The following is a 21,435-nucleotide window of genomic DNA, read 5'->3' on the forward strand; positions in this document are numbered from 1 at the left end:
ATACAACAAAGAGCATCGAGAGGTATTTGATTGTGGAGAGTGAGTGCAGATTGATAATGAAACAGGTCCTAAATCAGACCGGAGGGAAAATAATTTAAGCTACTGTGGGTGCGTTCGTTGCTAAGAGTGCGCGTGTGTTTGCTTTTAATCGGCAACGGCTTCCGGTTCACCTCCCTCGCATTAGTATAGTGAGGCTGCCACGCGGAATGAAGAGAAACAATAGCTAGACAAAGTGCTTCTTTTGATCGATTAGAGCACTGAAGGAGTCGGAGCAGGTGGTGGACAAGTGTAGAGACGGTTATGCTTGTCCCGGGAACTGCTTCCTGGTTGAGTCAATATTGACAAGCAACACCAGCATGGTGTGATGTTTCCTTCCTTGATTCAATTTTACCCCCCAGTGCCAGGGCATCGTCCTGCGAATAAGGGGAGTGTGAAGTAGAGTTGCACGAGCAGCTTCAATGAACTCCGTCATAATTGATGATTAAGTTAGGAAAGTGAAATTTTTCCTCATTCAATTATATGCACAAGCTGCTATATTCATCACCATATTATTCCCCTGTTGCAGGGGTGGATCGAGTTAAAGTGAATGCACTTGCATTGTTCAGCATTTCATACTCGCTGGTGTGCATCATCGTGCTGTGAAGGCGCGCAACATCATGCTTCGAAAACCCCCAACGGTGCTGCTGTTCATATTTGCGGATGAAGCTGATGGGGCTAGTGTCACACCGAGAGAGCCACCATTTGCATTTTGATTTAAATATTATTCAATCGTCACCTCATCGTATCGTACCGTCGCTCAGTTACGTCAAGGTGTTCAACCCCTCGGGTCTCGGGAAAATGACGGAATGGAAACAAATTACGATTATCTAGCAATAGTTTGGTGTAAGCTGTGTGAACCAGTGCCACACCATGGTTTGGTGGTTTGTGGTGGTGCGCCCTAAACAGTGTCATTTGAATTCATCAACTGTGAATCACCAGGCGTCTCCATCACACGATCAACCGTTTGGGGGTATTTTTTCCTTCGCTTTCTGCATCCACCCTCGGGCTGCGCGCACTATCGAGGTGGAAAATTGTGAACCTCTTTTTTTAATCCTTATCTCTTTCCTCGGGCATGAAGTGTAATGCGACGTAAGCGAGATGGAAAAAAGGGCTGAGGTTAACCAGCTCACATTTGTAGAATGGAGAGGAGAAAAACACACCCCGATAAAGATGAGAAACACTGTGAATAGACGTCGGAAGCGTAATGCTGCTCGTTTAAATGCACATCAGGATCCTTCCGACAGGACCGATAAACAGCATTCGGGGGAAGGATTGCTGCATGTGCGTCGCCTGTACGAAATGGATGTGATGGTGGAGATGGCCTTTTATCGCCATCGCCAGTATAAACTGCCCAACCCCTATGCAAACGATGACAGAGGGTGACAGTTGCTGGGAAGCGATCGTGCGGCAACATGACGACGCCATTGGACAGTCCTATCACATTAAATGCACATTAAAATGGAACCCGATTTCCGAGATGCGTGCGGTTAGCCGTGCGAATGGTTGTGAAAGCATGTTGCAAAATGGTTAGCTCAAAAAAGTTGTTTGTATGAAAATTGAGTGACATAAAAGCTTTACGGAAAGAACAAAAAAAACTGGAAGAATAAGTTTCAAATTCTCGATCATAACATGGAATATGCGATTACTCTTGTTTACTGAGTGTGTATGACGTTTGGAAGGAGTTGCTGATGTATTTTTAAGGGTTGGATTATTTTTACTTCCAAGCCTTGCAAGAGAATGATTTAATTGCAGTTGCGCATTTAAAGTAGCTTCGTTTCATAAATTGTGTCTGCACTGTCAGTTCTGTACATTGCGGCCGTGCGAAAACGAAAGGATCAGATAACTTTACGCAAATGTTTTACGTCTTTCGTCTCCCGTGTCCCGTCTTCTGATGGTGGTACCGTGGAACTTATAGTTGATATTTCTGGTTTGTCAGCGATGGGATTTGTAAGGCTTTGGTTGGATACCGAACCAACCTGCCACGAAGGACAAAGTTTAATATATTTATGAAGTTGTATTTTGTTTTCCGTTTTTTTTTTGGTTTGTCCTAACTCTACCACTGCATGCTTCCAGTCAAGCAGAAGACTGTGAGAGGAGTTCGTTCGTGTCACATTTTATGATGGTTATGGTTTTTAAAATTTTGCTCACGCTTCTCAACCCAAGCGCAAAGAACTCTGGCCCAAAGTATGGTGATCGTTTATTCTTTTGCTGGTTAGTGTGCTTTGTTACAGCTCGCACATATTTTTAACTGTCGTCGGACGGTGGCTTTACCGTGTATACATGAAGGCTTGCTGTCGACGCGTGATCCGAAGACGAAAAGCTTGTCTCAAAGTGGGTTTGGAATGATTTGTGATAGTGCGTTGGTACCCCTTAAAGATGGTTTAATATGTCAGCTTTTGGTAGACAACTGAAGTTCCACAATTGTATTTTTTTTGTTGCCGTGTAGCTACACGAATCGAATAAAACTGACAAAGGCACTGCACTATAGACAGCAGACAGTAAAAGTACATAGAAAATGTGTCTGCCAGTGTCGATTCCGTTGAAGTGTGATGCTTGAAAATGCTGCATGTTTTTTGAAAAGCATCGTCTATCGAACTGGCATGGTGCGCGCACTCATGCTGACACATGACTGCAGTGTGTGCAATTGCATATCCTGATCGATGCACATCTGACTGTCCAGACGCTGCTTCATCTGTTCGACTCATGGTTGTGTCGGACGTCAATGCGTGTTTAGTTTCGCCGGCAAGTGGCTGTGTAAAAACTCCCAGACTCTCGAGCACATCCGGCAGCCGGCGTCGAATGTTGGTAATCTTATTTCAATCAAGCTTGACGGATGCTTCGTTTCGTGATGTTCCATCAATCCGTTCCGAGTGTTCTCGGTGTCTCGCTATCAAGACACACTCAAACTACGATTCATGGGTGGTGATTTTCAACTATCAAACTTTATCCTCTAAACTACTTGCTGTGCAACGGCAAGGATATTGGAGTTTGCAGCAACAAAAATATGTATCCATGTTGGGTGACGTAAATAATTGAGGAAGCTTTTCTTATAGCTGCGTGTGGCTGGAAGAGAAATGTTTCTTTTAACACAAAAAGGGTGTAGTTTTTGTAGTGGTAAAAAGGAACTGCAAAATATATTCTCTTATCTGTTTTTTTTTCTTACCAACGGAAGAAGGATTTCTTTTACCGAAACCGTCTTACAACAAAATGAGACGGGCGTTGTTAAAGCAATAACACTCTTCCAGATTGTATTTTAACTTTCGTTCAATGATTCATACCATGTCCTGAGGATTGCATGGATGATCTTTTTCGTCGTACCATTCTTGTTTGCTCAGTCCGCATTGAATTGATTTTATTAATCAACTCCTTCAAGCAGAGCATAGAGATTTTCCTCCGCATTGCCTTAACTTCTGCTGGCATCTTAACCTAGGGCTCAAACGGCAGCAAATGGGCGTCCGAGTGAAATATTCCATCGAAAGCAATGTTACACTATTCCCTTGACTGGTTTTATCGTGTGAAAATACCGCTTCCAGGCGAGAGTTGCTCAAGCATGAAGCTCCCCATGATGATAGTTTTACAGTCACCGTTCTTCACATGCAGCTTTTTCTGGATGATTGTCAAAGAAGTCCTTCCCAGAAGCTCCTTCTATTCTAATCGAAACCCAACGAGGAGTGAAAATGATGAGATTGAAGGGAAAATGGTCGATCATAGGATCATCGACGAAATCAGTATCTTCTCTACTGCACACCCCCCCCACCAAGCTCGTACGAATGAATAAAGTTCAAACGGTAATGTGGAAGCAGATGCTCTCCCGGGAAGCGTCAAAGATTTCCCATTGACGAACGCGTCCGGGGGCTATACGGTGGTGAGCACTGCTTCTAACTGGTTGGTGGTGGTGTGGTACACGACTTTGCTTCTTCAACAAGTTACACGCGCAGGAAAAACGCGCGTAGTTCCCTAGATAAAACTTTTCCACCCCTCGAAGCGATTCGGCAAGCACTACTTTCAAATCGGTATTTTACACTGTGGTTAGTTTTGCGGGGTTTACCATCCATACCTCACGCGCGCCCAAACCGTGTGTTCTGGTCTAGCTTTTCACCAGCACACACCACAACGGAGTGAGAGATGGTACTAAAACTCACGATGATGACTATCATTTTCGTGTTAGTTTGCTCTTGCCGTTTCGTGCTCGACGTCGTACGGACGGCGTTCTTTGGCATTGGTGTGTGCCATTCGCACGATGTGTCGTCACGCAAGTTGGACAGAAGTTGGAGCACACATTTCATAAAAGAAAATCGGCTCTTGAAAGCTAGCCTGCCGCCGGTTGTAACAATATGGCAAAGATGTGTACTGCCAACGGATACACGCCCGCAAACCAGTGAAGGGTTGAGAAGTATTACGTAGTTTTTTTTAAGAAGGACTAGTTTGGGCAAGTAAAGTTCTTTTTCTCCTTGCACACCGAGGAAAGAGGATGACTTTTGTACAATGAGCTGGCGGGATCGTTTTGAAAAATGTACCACGATAGCGCGCGCACGTCGAGTGTGTGACGTCTTCAGATGCTCCTGAAATTTATAGTTTGAGTAAAAGAAAATGGATAGTCTAACGGGAGAGAGAGAGGAACGTCTTGTTCAAGTAATATCCTTCACGCTACAGTCGTTTGTTTTTTTTCCTGGTGAAAAATAGAAGCAACAGGATGCCATCAGGCGGAGTACAATGGGATGACATTGATGATGATTTTTATGGTGCATAGCATATATTTATTCCCATTCTACTGGAAAATGTGTATAGACATTTGCTTCTTGGTTTTTTTTTAAGTGCGGTAGTAGAAACGATGTGTAATATTCCAAATTGAATAGGAGTGGTTAACTTGTTCAGTTTTCGGGTCTTATTACCTTCACGATTTCCCATTGTATTATACTAACATTTCTGTAATGCATATTTCGTTGTTATATTTAACGAGTGTGGTTTTTAAGCATCAATTTAAGTGTTAAAATCATATCTTCTGAAGCAGAACAAATTTCCTGAATTTTCTGTTCTTTCTGTTGCTGGACTGTGGACCGAGAACTATACTACTGTCGAATGAATGTCGTTTTGTGTTGGAGCTTCCGTATCTTGAATCTAACACAACGCTTCTCTCTCCCCCCAAAAAAGCCATTCGTTCATCGTGAACAGAGAGCCACAAAGAAAAGAGTGAGAATGGCAAAGGTTAAGCGATTTTATCGGTTTCGTTGCTCCGAAAAATCCGATAACCATATATAAACCCTAGCAAAGATAAGGGTGGTATGATGGCGAAAGGGGAGGGAGTGGTGCATTTCCCTCTGCCATTTGATAGCTTGATCCGGGCGGAAGACAACGACCAGTTCCACCGGAGCACAACACAGCCTCACAGCCAAAGCACACGAGGGACGGGATTTTCCCCCCAGCACAGCACTCTTATGCTCCAGGTCTCCCACCACCGGCAGGAGTGTTTTAAAAGGACCTCGTTAAAAATGCATAGCATGAGTTTAAAATATTTAAATAGCTGCTACAGCATTTACACCTTCAACCACTCCACCCCACCCTCTCCCGTGTATCGTTCGGTCTGTTGCTTTTTCCTTTTGCGAATGCATTTTAAACGCGCCAGGTGAATAAGATTTCTTCGGTTTTTCCGTCTTTTCCTTTTGTCGCCTTTTTGCGCCATGGGAAGAAAAATGTTATGTCTGATTTGCGAAGGAAAAATAACCATAGAAGAGAAAAGGTAAAATTCGTTTGTTGACTCCCTGAAAGAGAAGGGAAGCTATGGCGAGCGAGTGGTGAGGTAAAGCAAAAGATCAGGTGCTTAATGCGCTCGACGAGAATTTAAAATAATATTTATCCTTTCCTTTTCACTTCCCCACGCCTTGTCGATTGTGTACCACCGCCCCAGGTGTTTGTCCTACGCTTGATTTCCATTTCCGTTCTATATTGCACTGCATCGTTGGATCCTCTGCTGCTCTGTACAGCATCTTTTTCTTGGAAGGAAAATGATGGCACTACGAGCAAGCAACTCCTACACTAGGGAGGAAGCTTTTCGTGGTGGTGCAGCCAAGGGAAAATGAAACGGAACCGGTCTATGCTGATAGAAAGTGCTTTGTGTACTGCATCGAATGGAGTTGGGCGAGGGTTTGTACATTCGCTTATCCTGCAGGCGTGATTGTAGTTGAAATGAGCAAAATGATACCAGCGTTTGTGTTTTACCGTGAGCGCACGGACTGTTTGTACCGCTCGGATGTTCCTTTCTGTAAACCCCTCGAAACTGTGCACCATAATCAAATTTCGGAATCGTTTAATTTTAAGCTTAAGAGGCAAATTAACCTTCCATTTTGGTTTTTTGTTTTCGCGCTGTGTGTGCACTCGTTTGTCCGGCTAAGTGTGTACTTGTAGTTTGATGTTTATTTATCTTTCGATAGCGGTGAGATTATTGTACCCCAAATAAAAATCGATGCAGTGTGTTTGGTTGTGGAGCTTAGCTAAGTGTTGCTGACTGTGAAACAAATCCTGCATAAAACGACAGAATGTTCTACTGCGATAAAGTTAAATCTTAGAAAAATACAACAAAAAACTTATCCAAATTTTGTTCAACGGTGCCCTTGACTAAGCAGTACGAATTGTTCTTGTATTTCATAATGCAACAAAAATGTTTATAATTTGTCAAAGATTTTTACCTACTGTAATCCAAGATTTTCAGGTTGAAATGGAAAAATCGGAAGCATTTTTAGATTCGTTTTAATTTGAACTCGGATTTGTTGAGGATTTCTCAATGTAAATGTGTTGCCAGAGCTTACTCAATTCATACATTTGCAAAGTTTGCGCTGTATTTGTCAAAAGAGCTTCGTAAAGAATCAGCTTCCTCTTGAACAAGATTCTAGAAAAAGTGAGAGATCTCTCCGCACGTTCTAGTTCAACTTGAACAAAGTTCATAAATGGCTCCGGCATTGCCACTTGAACTCCATAAGCTATCTGTACAGTTTCATACATATTTTTTATACCGATTGAAGATAACGCAAGGAAGTAATGTTGGCTTTCGTATCCGCATTTGTTGTGTAAATGGTATTTCTTTTAGCTTCATTTCCGTTGCGTTGTTTCCGTTGTCTCCCACTTCCATTATTTTGCTTCGAGTCTTTTCTAGATCTTATTTCCCCAATTGCATACCCTCAGCAGCAGAACAGCAAACAGAAACAGGGAAAATAAATAAATAAAGATACTTTTCGTTCACGGTGCATCGATCGGCTTAAGGATAACCAATGGGGGAAGTCTACATATGCAGTTGTGTTCTGGGTATGTTGCCAGCAGCACCTGAAAAACCTTTGTTCATGTAGCTTTCTTATAGAACCGCTTTTTCTTCGCTGTACGGTGGGCTACGCGCGTGTGAATCGTATTGCGACCGAGAAGTGCGACAAATTCCAGACACATAAAAATGTGTAATACTTTCCGCTGAAGATGACAGTTTTTCGAATTCGATTTGTAGCTGGTGCTATGGTTTTGTTCTTGAATTTCTTTTCGTTACGACGTTCTGTTGGGAAATTGTGGACACTGTGGAATTATGAAAGCGCAAGCTCTGGAGCTAGAGGTGGACAAAAAAGCAAACCCTGAGTAGGTTAGCTAATGTACTTCTACACCTAATTATGGGAATTTACATTAGTAAATTAGTATCAAGAATCACTCTCTTTAGGAAAATAACTTCTTATAAACATCTATGAGAGATTCTGTAAAAAAAGTTTTACTACACTACCTGAAATTGTGTAGAACAGACAGCAGTGTACAGGAGCAAAATCGACGATAGGTAGAATACCTCGCAATTTATGCTTTTATTGATAGTCTCTCTTACGCTGAGGAATGTCCATGAATTCCGAACTAAGTAGAGCTAACAAAGAGACATCAATGTGATTTCAGACTGCGCCAGGCTTAATGACGGTATGTCGTGACAATTCATTTGTAAGACAAAAATGCCAAACGTCTGTTGGAGAGTGTTTTCTACACACTCTCTTGCCATAGAGTCCTTGCATTGTAAGGTGCCGACTTTTCTGGGTCAACATTCGGCGAAGTTTCCAAGCTCCTTCGGGTTTGTTCTAGGCGTGTTGTTACCGATTCGTTGACATTTCGCTTCAATTTTTAGTGCCTAGCCGCTGATGCCTTTATGATGTCTACTTTTGGGTAACTACTAGCCTCCTCCCCAGGGGAGCAGACATTGGTTGTTCCCTGTTGTCATCTATCAGAGCTCAGAGTCAGCGAAACAGCTTCACCGTCCGAATGCCATATGCCATTGAACCATCGTACCGTTCCATGTCGGTGCCATTGCACGTAAAGCAGCTTTTCGCTTAAGTAAGGAAACGCATTTTAATGAGATATTTCAATTTCCTTTCGAATAGTTCCTCCTCCCGTCTAGTGGCACCGTCGTGCAAGGGTGGATAAAACTTCTCCCGGAAAGCATTTATTTCCACAAGCCCCGGGGCCCAACATCAGCACCACAAAGACTCGCCGAAGGTGAAAGCTTCTTGAGCGCATCATGAGAACAGTGGGAAATGCTCGACAGTGTTTTCTCTTTGCTTTCATGAAAATTTTGCCGGGCTAGTAAAAGTTGTTTATCTTTTTCCTTTAGAAGCTCGAACGGTCGTTGTGCGCTCGATAAAAACCTCTGATCGCGTGAAGACGGTCGAGAGGTATTAATGAAAAATGACTTTCCACATTGAGTTTGATCGTGTGCCACCCCCCGCGGTGGTACGGGCGATGCGCGGAGGGGTGGCAATGCGCTTTCAAAGAAAGCAAAACTTTCCATGTACTTTCTACAACATCTTTTCCGCCAAGCCAAAACAGATTTTCCGGCAAAATCGTTCTTTGCCCTTTGCACTGCAAAAAGGCCAGGAAATGGTTGTGAAGTGTTTTGAAAAAATGCATCGAGAAGTGATAGATTCTTGGAATGCTTTTGACATTTTGTTTGCCGGTGTGCTACCAACTACCTCTTGGAGTGTTCAAAGCGATGTTGTTTGATCCTGAGCGTCGATGAGGAAGAAACGGGAAACGGAAATGTATAAGTACTAAAATTGCAATGACTTATTTTGAATGAGGATGGCAAACAAATAATGCGAGGTGCTTCAACATTAATACTTTTAATAGAGTTTGTTTAACGACTTTCGATTATTTTTCTCCTTCTTAGCTTAACAATCTACTAAGTGATTTCTCTTTTATATACCTATGTGGAGTTAATGAAATTAATTTTCTGTATTTTATTTCTCTTCGTTATAGATCGAGGATGAAGGCAATCACGGAAACGACGAAACACGTCTGTTTATTCTGTCTTCGCTAGCCGCACAGCATAAGAGTCGCGTTGCGTGTGTGCTCTGCGAGGAACCGATGCTAGTCTTTGACCGCTATCCCCTGGTCGATGGAACGTTCTTTCTCAGCCCGAAACAACACAACAAAGGGTGCATTGAGGTGAGTACACCATGCTTACAGGTTTCTATTTATTTCTGTCTGCCAAAGAGTAATGGTCGGGGGTCCCGTGGCAGGATGGCGGACAACTGACTTCCTAGACCAAAATGTCAATGTCACCGATGACCCAAATTTGATAAAGTCTTTTCCAAACCTCCGCTGGATCCGTTGTGTCTGGGTTGTGAAATTATCGTTTAAGTACAAGGCATTCAACGAATGACCATATGACCGCATCGTCCCAAAATCGTACGGTTCGACTCGCGATGGTCTTTAATGGGCAGTACATGATTTACGGCTGCGCTTCCGCGCGCCCCATTCACTGTGGTAAAGGTGAAACTCCGAAGCTTCCAGGTTCCAAAAAGAACAAAGGCGAACAACCAGACGACTGACCTGTTGTTTGGACGGGGTTGTGTGCCATACGATGAATTAATAAACGATTAAGTACGTAACGCTTCTCCGCAACACGCCGAACGGAAAGGAAGTGTCAAGAAGTGTTACCATCCAACCGGGTATGCAAATGTTACTACACCGGATCGAACGCTCCTTTGCACCGGGCCGAACCTTTCTTTATTAGATTGCTGTACCTAATATAAATATCGTCAGGACATGTTATGACTGTGTTGGTGTTCTTTCTTGTCTACAGGTGAAGTACGAGAATCGTGTCCAATATCTGACATCCGTCTGCATGGCGTGCTTGGAAGGCGTCGAGCCAAACCGTGTCGTACGGTGCAGGTAAATATAAAATTTCTCCCCGTTTTTTTTGTATTATAGAAGCTGATGAGAATCGATGCTAACTGGGCGGTGTTAAAGAACCAATCGAGAGGATGTAAAGTAAACGAAAAACGATCCAGCTGCACATTTACCCCAACGATGCCGGGGTATATGTAATGGCGTCAACCAGGCGTCTCCATTTCTGGGTGCGATGGATTATCAGTGAATTAATTTCATGGAAATTCTTGTTCTGAACGGTCAATTAACCCGAATATTCATGAGCAATGTTGCCGGCTTCGGCGTTTTCCTGTTGTAGCAACGTTATTAAATCGTTGCCCGATGGTTTCGCCGAGATGATTGATTGGTTTCCCAAGTGGTTGTTTCGTTAATTGCATGCATTGCATGTAGCAAACGATTGATGAAGCTAATTTTTTAATTGCAAACCGTTATTATGGATCGTCTTTTCGTTTGCTTTTTTTCTATTCTTTCGTTGTTTTTTGATGATTTTTAAATTGTATTTGTTACGATTCATTTTTTTTATTCTCACAGATTCTGTGTAAATAAGTGGGACGGTTCATCGCTTGTTCTAGGAACTATGTACTCTTATGACATCTTCGCCGCTATGCCATGCTGTACGGAACGTTTGAAGGTAAGCGTTGCACGAATTAATCGCTTCACTGTATTGTTGAATTGATGGTTTTTTTTCGTCTGATATTTTAAACAGTGTAACAACTGCTTCAAAATGATGCTGTCTCCAAATCAACGGCTGAACTTCTACAGTGACTACAGCCACAGCGTGTCGTGTCCGTATTGTTCGGCACAGGACAATCACTTTGTGAAGCCGCTGAGCTACTGCTACACCAAGCAGCCGATGCAGTTTTTCCAGCACTGGCCATAACATGAGGCCACGTTGGAATCACCAAAGTCGAGTGTAAACAGTGGCTCGCTGACGGATAGTACCGGCCGTCAGGAACAACAGTCACCGTTCAGCGGATCGTCCGCTTCGTGCACCGTATCGACGAGCGCTCTTGCTGATAAAGCAGCCGCCGATTCCGCAGCAATGAATTCGTTCATTCAGGAACTGCGTCATCTCAGCAACAGCAGCACTATCAGCAACATTAGCAGCACAAGCAACGATTCGGGCTTCTCGACCTCTTACTGTGGTGATTCCAGCGTCGGCAGTGGCCGGGCCGCTGCCACCCTTGGCAACAACGCACACCAGCAACAGCTTAACAACAAACCAATCGCAGCAGGTACAGTATCGAAAAATGAATCGATTACCATTAACCCCGCATTGTCCAACATCATCTGGGGCAATAAATCGCTTTGGGGTCCTGCACCACCGTCACCGTCAGTAGCAGCGGCATCTTTGGTGAGTCCCTCAGCAGCATCTCTAAAATCGGCAATGGTTCTTCCTAGTGCAGTTACAACAAACCCTACCTCGAACGCGTTGTACACTAGCTTAAGTAAAGAATTGTACACCCCCTGGACAACATCCACTGCCAACATGACACCGTCGTCGACGGTGTCATCACAGATGCAGCAATTACCCTGTACCATATCCCAACACAATGATTCCGCGCCAACCCTTCCCAAAGCCTCACCCCTCACCCCTGGCAATATTGGTACGAACATATGGGAAAGTAAGCTCGGACTGGTCAGCGGTCCTCAGCAAAGCCTCGAGCCATTAGAATCTATCTGGTCGGCACCGGAACTGGCGACATCTGGCACTAATGGGGTCACGGAACATGGTACTGCTGCCAGTGGCCAGAATGTTTGGCCATCCGATGTTCCTTCCGGTTCTCGTGAATCGTATATGGTTGGATCTCAGTCCCTGCGAATACAGGAACCGATGAATGGTAGACTGGCTGCTACCGGTAATGCGATCGATACTATACCAAAGCTTAGTTCCCTTTGGACACAGACACCGTGGACGTCCGGTGTGAATAGTACAGCGATCAATGGCAGCAATAGTAGTGTCCTACGATCGCTGCGTATGGGCGAGTCGGCTTGTGCTGCTACAAATTCGAGCTCCAGCAACGGCATTGCCGTGGACTCGCATGTAAGCACTGGGGCCGTAGGAAAAAATGACACATCCGCCAGCAGTGCGTTCATGACGAGGGTTTCGGATGATGTCATAAATTATCTTAATATATTTAATTAGACAATTTGTTTTTGTTTCTTACAACTGGTTTTCTTTTATTGTTTCCAGTCTCCAGTTTCTTTGACGTGAAAGTGTACCTCACTTTTAGAGCAATTTTGTTATTTAGTTCTATTTTATTGGTTTTGTTTCCAAATGTCTTTTCCATGTTTTTTTTCTCAGTATAGCAATGAATCGCAAGTTGTTCGTTAGATTATTTAGTTTTTTTTGTTTTTATTTTTCTGATAGATGCTTGGAGACATGTTCTGTTGTTTGTCAAAAACTATTTACACTATTTTTTGTTTATTTAGTACTACTTATCTCAATCGAAAGCCTTCGTTCACCATGTTTTTAATACCATATAGTTATTCTAGCATAGTGGAGGGTTTAAACACAATTTGAAGTTGTAAGTGCATTGTTTCAGTATCGTTTCTTCCTTTAATGTGTAAGAATTTATCAACTGTCTCGCAAACCATGGTCGTTTTTAGTTGTAAGATGTAAAAGTAAACTATATCGCCGTTTCGAATAAGTAAACAGAAGAAATACGGTTACAGTTAGGTAACATGCATAAGCAAAACTATATGTTTATGTGTCTTGTAACAGTACGTTAAGCGACATCTACCACCGCTGCACATAAATTACATGAAAGTAAGCGAAATGTTTATAATATTCTCCAGGGTTATGGCGCAAGGTTTAGCATTTAAACATTATAACGCTTGTCCCTTTAAATACTAGCCATCAACTTGAATGATAAGACAAACGAAACAGCTATTGTATTGTTTTTAGTTTTATGTACTTCGTAACCTCAGGGACTATTTCTGTCCTAGCAACTTCAGTGTGTCGGTACGCTTTGGCGATCGGGGGAGACAGGGAGCCGTATCTGTACCGCACGCTGAAGACGCTGGACATTTTTCTGTTAGTCTTTACGACGAGGTTAGGAATTGCGTTTCGACAAATGCACACAATCATTGAAGAAGTTAAGAGAGCGAGAGAGAGGAGAGAGATGAAAGAGAAGATTTGGGGTGTGGGAGTCGAAGAAGGGTGTAATTACAAGAAAAATCATATACTGTCAAACTGTGAAAGTAAGGCAAATCTCTCCTCTCAGAACGATGTATATTTTTAATTCCGACCCGGAGGGAGATCAAGCCCCCCTCCCTGGAAGTTGCTTGGGGATCAAAAATTCGTAGAAGAGCAATGAAGGATTTAGTTAAGTGAACCATTTAAATATCAGGTCAAATTTCACCTCAACACCACCTAACCCACTGTGTGTGTGTGTTTGTAGCGAAATGAACTTAGAGTGTAAGTGTATTAACAGTAAGCATCGCTATTCACCCTTAGAGTTAGGGTACGTATGTGCATTATAGCTAACCATAATGACATACTACCGGACGGAGTACATTTTTACTTGTAAATAGCGTACGATTCAGTGCACGATTAGAAAGCAATATGTATGAACGCGATCGGGTATTATATCTGCGTGCGTATTCCGCGGCGGATAACGCCCGGATGAATGCACGCGGAAAATTCCCACAAATGAACGATTTGTGCGCATGATGGGTGAATGTTTGAGCAGCAAAAATGAGAATGTACGATTGCGAATGGGCATTACAAATGTTTGGAATATTTCAGTGAGTTTGCATTTTTACATTGCTTACTTACGTTTTGTGTTGTACGTAAAACCATTTCTGTCGTTTTTCGATAATATTAAACTTACACAGTGCCCAGTGTGTACTGTTCTCGTAAATTTGCGGTCATAGAAGTAAGACACACCCAAAACGCAGCGCGAGCATTTTACTGAACGAGGACGGGGAACACACGCGGACACGAACTTAACGCATCAAATGACAAAAAGCTACTTGTGATCAGGGGAAACAAATATTGAAAATCAGAAATGGAAGGATGAAAGCATGGCATTAATGTGGGGGAGCACGGTGTTTTGATAATAAGAATAAGAGAAAACAAAAAAAAAACGATATGAGGTGGAACCAACCAGATGGGTGTCCTACCCAGTGATCGAAAGCTATTACCTTTTAGCGGTGATTACGTTTGGACGATGTTCCTTTTTCGATGCATTTTAGAGGCGAGTTTAAAAAACTTGGTATTTTTGTGTTGCACTTTTTCGGAAGCGAACGGTTTGCTAGAGCGTAGCAGCGCACTCGTTTGCTTGTGTTTCGAGATATTTTGGGAATGGGAATATACAATGCAACATAAACTACATTATGGTACTGTGTGTCGTCAATGATTGTTATAACAGGCGTTTTTTGGTGGATGAACAGGTGTGAAAATTATTGGATTAGACTGCGGATCAAAATTCTCCGGATCAGTTTGTGCACCTTGAGCTGGGCACAAATTGACCTACTATACATGCTCGGAAAAATGCCAAATCGATAAGCGAAAAACAACACCGGACACGTAATAGACAACCAAAATGAAAGGACTGATCGAACCGTTTACAATCTCGTTTTGATGAAAATTCATTCTTTATGTTCAGTGCTATCATCGTCACCGGGCCTCATGATTGTCATATTGGCTTTTTAAATTCTAACTGTTTCACGGAAATCTATATAATCCTAAAACCATCCGTAGAACGACTTCCGGAAATGTATTAGATATAATATAGGTGGTATGATCAATATACTAAAAAAGCATGTCGAAATTAACGTTCGTTGTACTGTAATAGGAAGATAGTTTTTCCTATTAGCACACCGTTGCATACTCAACAGCAAAAACCGGATAGCTACAAACTATCTTTAAATTTCTCAAACGAATATAAAATGCCGATTAGAAACGAACACGCATGAGTCCCAACAACAGCAAATAGTTAAAACAAAAAAAACATTTTTTTCCGAGCAATAATTGGATGTTTCAAAATTTATTTCAAATAGATATACAACACCAAAGTTTCAATGTCACATAGTACCACAGTGTAATACTAGCGGGAATGCCCAGTCGGGAAGAGTAGGTGTGTGACCACAGGATTAGCGTTACTTTCGTCTGAGTTTATGTCGCTATCTGATGAGTTGGAGTTGCGTATGAAATTTACGTTCATACACCTGGTGGAAATTTCGTTGCAAATTTGCATGTACATAACGTTTAGAATTGCTAAGATGAATTGATTCTAAGCAGACACGTAAGTCTTGGTTGTTTAACAAGGACTAGTATATAAGGCAAACAGAATGCGTTTCCGAATGCACTCCTTCATGTGTTTGAAGCAACAAGGAACGGACTTTCTATATGATCGGAAGCGATTTGTTGAAACATATCCTTGTTAATACCGATGTTTCTAAGTACCAGTTTAAAGTAAACAATACCAGAATAAAGTATGACTAAGCAGAAACATCCCACTTTTGTTAGCAGCTATCGTAATCAACTTGCAACGTCGAATAGAAACACCTAACGTTCTGCTTAACCCCTTCTGTGTGTAAGTAGTTAAATTAGCTCCAAATCATGCTCGTAATGCTATTGTAAGAGGGGTATAAAATCGTGTTAAACTCAACGACTACTCTCACTTGACACACAGCGAGTAACCCGCCCGTCTTCAGTGGGTCGGTTTGCAAGCGGTTAAAACACATAAATTAATATCGATTGTGTTAATTTTATGTTTTATAAAGTTTTAAATAAAGAATGAAAAAAAAAACAATGCGCACCCTAAGCCGCGATTGCGGTTAATTGCGGGGTACTCGCTATTATTACTACAACTCAGATCATCTGATGGCAACACGTACAAATGACGACCGCTTGCCCAACCCACTGAAGGTGGGGGATGTGCGTGGGTTCCTTTTATGGTAGAGCAGCAGATACAAACTTATATGTTATCTATAATGTAAGCAGACATAGTAGTACCATACTTAAAATCTACCATTACAATTTGTCGAATCTAAGTTTTGCTTCCTTGTCGTATCCTCGCAATTTGATCGAATGTGCATATAATCCTGAAAATGAACAATGTTTCCGCTCCTGAACCTAGCTTCTGTATGGTAGATGTATAAGAAGAAAATCATTAATTAACTAATCAATTAACTAGAAAATCAATCTGTCTTACAGTCGAACCGCAAACCGGTTCGAATAAGGTGGTTGCATACTTCTTTACTATTAATGATGTTTCTGTTGTTTTCCGCATATAAATTCAATTGATTATGAAACAATGAATAGATACTTTGGTTAAAGGGTTCCGTTACTATTGCTTTATTTGTTTGGAGCGTACCTTGTTAAATAAATTTTAATTAAAGGCAACAATTCATGGCATAAACATTGCTACGGATGAAGGACACTATGAATTAATAAGATTAAATTACAAGCTGCACTAGACATCAATTTGCAGCGATGCGAATTCTATTTCCCTTGCAATCGAATATGCAATATCAAAAGATGATGTACCATTTGATCGTGTTGCAAACTCTTTACAAATAGCCAAACATTTAAAAATTCTAATACTTTTCATACAAAAAGCAAGCCGTTCACATAGAAAATTTGGAAGTAGTCGATATGTAGTAGTAATCGATATATTAAACCCCACGTATATAACACTAACACCGTCAGCAAGGAGAACACGAATAAATGAAAACACGTATACACACACACACACACACACACACACACACACGCGCACACACACACACATACACACACATACACACAAAAACGCAGTAAACCTCAAATTTTGTACAAAAAAGGTGGAAGAATTGCTAAGGGAACCGAAAGAAGAGACGCATACTACAAACATGTAGCAGCAACTGTTGCTTGCATAATTGAACAAAAACAAATTTACAAACGACAACAACAACAAAAAAAAAACTTGCCACCAATATACCTCAAAAGCAGAAAGAAAATCTACACAAATAAGTAATAGGAAGAGATAGAAAGAGAGAAAACAGGCAAACTCGGCAGAAATGCTCAACACAAAGCTGAAGCAAAGTAATGTTATATCCCCTTTGTTTTGCACTACAGCTCGAACAATATATACACCGAATGCTATGGACTGCTCACATACCGCTCGATTTGCGGGAATGTGTATTTTACGAAAAAAAAAGACTCCTTTTCTACTCCTTCGGGCCGGCCCCATACGCTTCGGGAAGTATCACATCCAAACACAACCGTTTGCTCGGGACGCAATAGTTTGCTAGCCAGGAATAATACAAATTTAGCTCAGGTAACTATTAAAGTGAACTTACATGTTTCGCAACAGTACACTGGTGTAAGTCATAACTTTGATTTCGCAATTTGTTGACGAAACGAACGTATGAGACTCAGAAATCAATAGTCTGGTTATATTAGAAGGAATAGAATCCCTGCCAAGCGTCAAATAATTACAGCCAGCCCATCTAAATATTGCAACGCTCTCTAGTGCAAAGAAGGATACAGGATAGTTATGAGCACATGGAGACCTCCATTAGGTTTGCATTTTGGTCTAAATTTTAGGTTACTGAAGGAGAATTGCGCTAGCAGAATTGGTATTTCGTTATTTTTCCATTGGGCTTTTCCACCTCCATGTTCCTCACGGACGGTCACAACACCGAACAGCCGAACAGATCAGCGCTACGTCACAAACGCGCTAGTGCTTTTGTGACATGGCGGTTTTTAACTTGAATACGGCTCTGTTTTGCACGTTAGTACCATTGACAGTGGCCAATCACCACACCAACAGTGAAGTAGTAGCATTTTGTAGCTCTTCGGTTTTTGTTTTGTTTACGTTCTCATCTGCTCGATTAAAGTGCAGAAGAGATATTTTTATGTAGCAGAAACAGCAGCAAGAGAGACAAATACATGCTTGAAGTACAAATTAAATCAAATATAAACTCTAGTAACATTTGTTCTTAGTTCACGTTTTGTTGCCCTTTGGTTTGAAAAGGGGGAAACGCAAAGTTTCATCTTGTTGGATACGTTCCTCTTTCGTACAGTTCCGTTTTTTGTATGGATATTTTATGAGAACTTTTAGTTTTAAAAGTTTCTTCTCTGAAGTGAGTGCTAGGTGTAGCTGTTTGTTTGTGCGGATGATTGGGGGTCAATCATACCATAAGTAATATTAAATAACAATTTTATTTATCAGCAACAAGCAGCAGGCATTTAAGACTAAACGTATCATTTGAACAACGATTTAGTAAGCATGTCAAAAATCTTTTTTTCCCAACGGTTTTTAGTTTCTTTAGAAACATTTATTTTTACTGTATCATAATGATACGGAGGGATGCTTAAAACAGTCATTTGTTGCAGAAAAAATCAAACAGAAATTAAATAATAAAACTAAAACAGGAGCAAAATTTGTAGTAAAATTGTCTGGTAAAGTTTATTGACAGAAAAATCTCTATCTAGATAACAATCCGTCGCGTTACAGTATTGATCAAACGTTCTAATCGGCATTTTTAATCGAAGAGAAATGTAAAGAGGCAAAAGTGTCTGTGTCTTATCCGGTTTTTTGGGTCGGTCAGCACGAGAACTCAGTTTATCCGTACCATTTTTCCCGTTAAGTGCAATCTCATTGATGGATACCAAAATTACAACACACGATTCGACAGTACGCGGCGTTAAGCATAAATTCATATGTGATATTTGAAGAATTGAAACAACATGAAAAAATACAGAAAAAAAAACATTGCCAAAGTTTCACTGGCTTGAGTAATGAAAGCCGGTTCGATAAAGGAGGGGTCATACTGAAGAGAGTGATTGTGTGGCATTAATTGCGTTCGTGTATATTCCGACTGCTCTTAGTTGTGCTCTTGTTTTTGGATGAAGTGTGTGACATTAGTAAAGGAAACGTATCGGATCTACCAGCAATAGACGAATCAAACCAAATCAATAATTCTTAAACTGCCATTTTTTGACGTGACGAATTGATGATGATGATGAAACGAACAGGTAAAAATAAATATTATTGCTAGATTAATTAATATTCAATCGTAGATATATAGACATGACAACTACTTATTGGATCCCGGTTTTTTAATGATACACCCTGTAATGTGCGTATTTTGTCGGTATAAGTTGATAAAACAAAAATCGGGGAGAAAAAAACTGACGACCATATACCATTGGAAGCAGCTTGAAAACTAAATTCGAATCCTTCCCACGGGCTTGTAATACATTGTTTTCATTCACTCAAATCGATAACCTTTTACATACATGTTTGAATTAAAAGCAAAACACGAACGATTACTATGGTCCAACGGTTTGAAAAGTCAGTGTAACGTAACGGAATGGTGGATCGCGAATGCCAACAGTGGAACGCACCACGCCGGTACGTTGCGCAAACGGTTGAGCATATTGAGATTGAAACGTGAACAAAGAGAGAGAGAGCTGGTAAGCGGACCAAATCGAGTGAAATATGCTTTGACTTCCCTAAAATGGCGCTATCGATGGATTCATTCAACACAGCTTATTAATAACACTGTTTCTAATGCTGAAAAAGGCAGCAACGGCAGCCCTTCTTGGAACGATGAGCAAAATAAGACGTAAACAAGAATGCATACTGTTCAGTGCGTTCTTATTCCAGTCCACCACCTCCCCAACACCACACCCCCTCTATCGGTGATTTACACATCTTGCTTGCAGTACAGATTTTTGTGTGCGAATGCTTTCCTAAGTGAGGTATTTAAACGAAATATACAATTTAGAAAGGGATTCCACTGCAAAACGTCGTCGTCAGCGAACGGTAACGATTCCGGTGATAACTTTTTCAGTACTATAGCAAACATTTGATTGATAACGAAAACGAAACGCGGTTTAGGCAAAAGAAGTAATGACTGTCCCTCGCCCTCTCGTATCGCAAGCCGTATCTTCCCAGGCGGCAAATTTGCGAAGGAATAACAAGTTTGCCGACACGTGCAAATCGGCACACCAACATTCAAAATAATATTTAGAATCAACGGAAATACAGAAGACTGGATCTTTTATGTTCTTTTACACATCAGCGCCACTAAGCATAACGTAAATGAATTTCGAACGATGAATGTGCGAACGAGCCAAAACGGACATCTACCCGGTACGCTCAGAACTCGTGGTTGCTGCTTTCACTTCCAGCAAACATTGAAGTGTTCGTGAAAAGACTAATTAATTATGATCAATCTGTTAGGATAAAATTTTGCAAATATTACATTAGGTGAGAAACAATTCAAACAGAACAATTGATGGTGTATAAACATGTCCAAAATTACTTCGATGGTCCCAACATTAAATAAGCGAAAAGGTGATATACTTTGCATACCAATAACTTGTACTAAGCTTGTTTTCGTTTTTGACATATAGCTGTAGGAAGACAGGTGTGAAGCAAAACTATTTTGAACCTGGTTGCACATTAAATATGGGGTGAGATGTACTTCTCATCCAAAGTGACGTAATATGCTTATTTTGGCACCTTTCCCCCATTTCAAACACTTACTAGTAGTAGACTAACTAAAATATATTGAATTTAATAAATGTCAGTAGAGTTTTCGTCTTTCAATACACTTCAATACATTCAACACACAGTTCAAGTACACAAAACGTAACTATATTGAACAAGATTGAAATTCCATTCGAAATCCTCTGGACACACACAGACATACACTTTGTGTGTAGCGGAAGGTAGTGCTACAGATATTCGTAAGCTGCACTGGCGAACAAAAATTAGACGCTAAAAATGAATGTCAGGAACACAAAGATAAAAAAAAACCAACGCTCATTACATCGTCAACTGGAACAGAAATTACCTCACTCATCCCACATCTCTCTCGGTAAAACATACACGAAAGTAATGGAGCATTTACTTACGCATAAATTTAATCGGTACGGCAAAGAACTGAAGCAAAAGAGACTTGAATACTGCTAGGTATTAGAAGTAACGAAAGGACTTCACCAATTGTGACAACAAATTATGTATGATAAAAGATAATCGGAGCAAACCAGTGACATGTATGCGGCAGTGTTGAAAGCAGGGTTCGTCGAACCGCGTCATGCAAGTGATTCGAGAACGATTTATTTATGGTAAATATCATAATAGACACAAATTGCAAAATTATAACAATAGTAAAAGAAAGAATATGTAACATGCAAAACTACTAGTATAGAATTAGAAACCGTAGGCTTCCTATACACGTGAGACCACATTGAGTAACGACGAAAAAGCA

The 21,435-nt window shown here is 41.1% G+C and overlaps 1 protein-coding gene across 2 annotated transcripts in view; it reads left to right on the plus strand.

Annotated features, from left to right (window-relative positions):
* LOC128706697 (headcase protein) overlaps window positions 1-11,095 on the plus strand; it is a 92,572-nt gene extending 81,477 nt beyond the window's left edge. For both annotated transcript variants that reach the window (XM_053801636.1, XM_053801637.1), the window contains 4 exons: window positions 9,301-9,489; window positions 10,130-10,218; window positions 10,747-10,846; window positions 10,922-11,095. In XM_053801636.1, the coding sequence (XP_053657611.1) occupies window positions 9,301-9,489; window positions 10,130-10,218; window positions 10,747-10,846; window positions 10,922-11,095 (552 nt within the window). The remainder of the gene's footprint in view (window positions 1-9,300; window positions 9,490-10,129; window positions 10,219-10,746; window positions 10,847-10,921) is intronic.
* Window positions 11,096-21,435: the final 10,340 nt, after the last annotated feature.

Source organism: Anopheles marshallii, chromosome 2, assembly GCF_943734725.1.
Source record: "Anopheles marshallii chromosome 2, idAnoMarsDA_429_01, whole genome shotgun sequence".
NCBI lineage: Eukaryota > Metazoa > Arthropoda > Insecta > Diptera > Culicidae > Anopheles > Anopheles marshallii.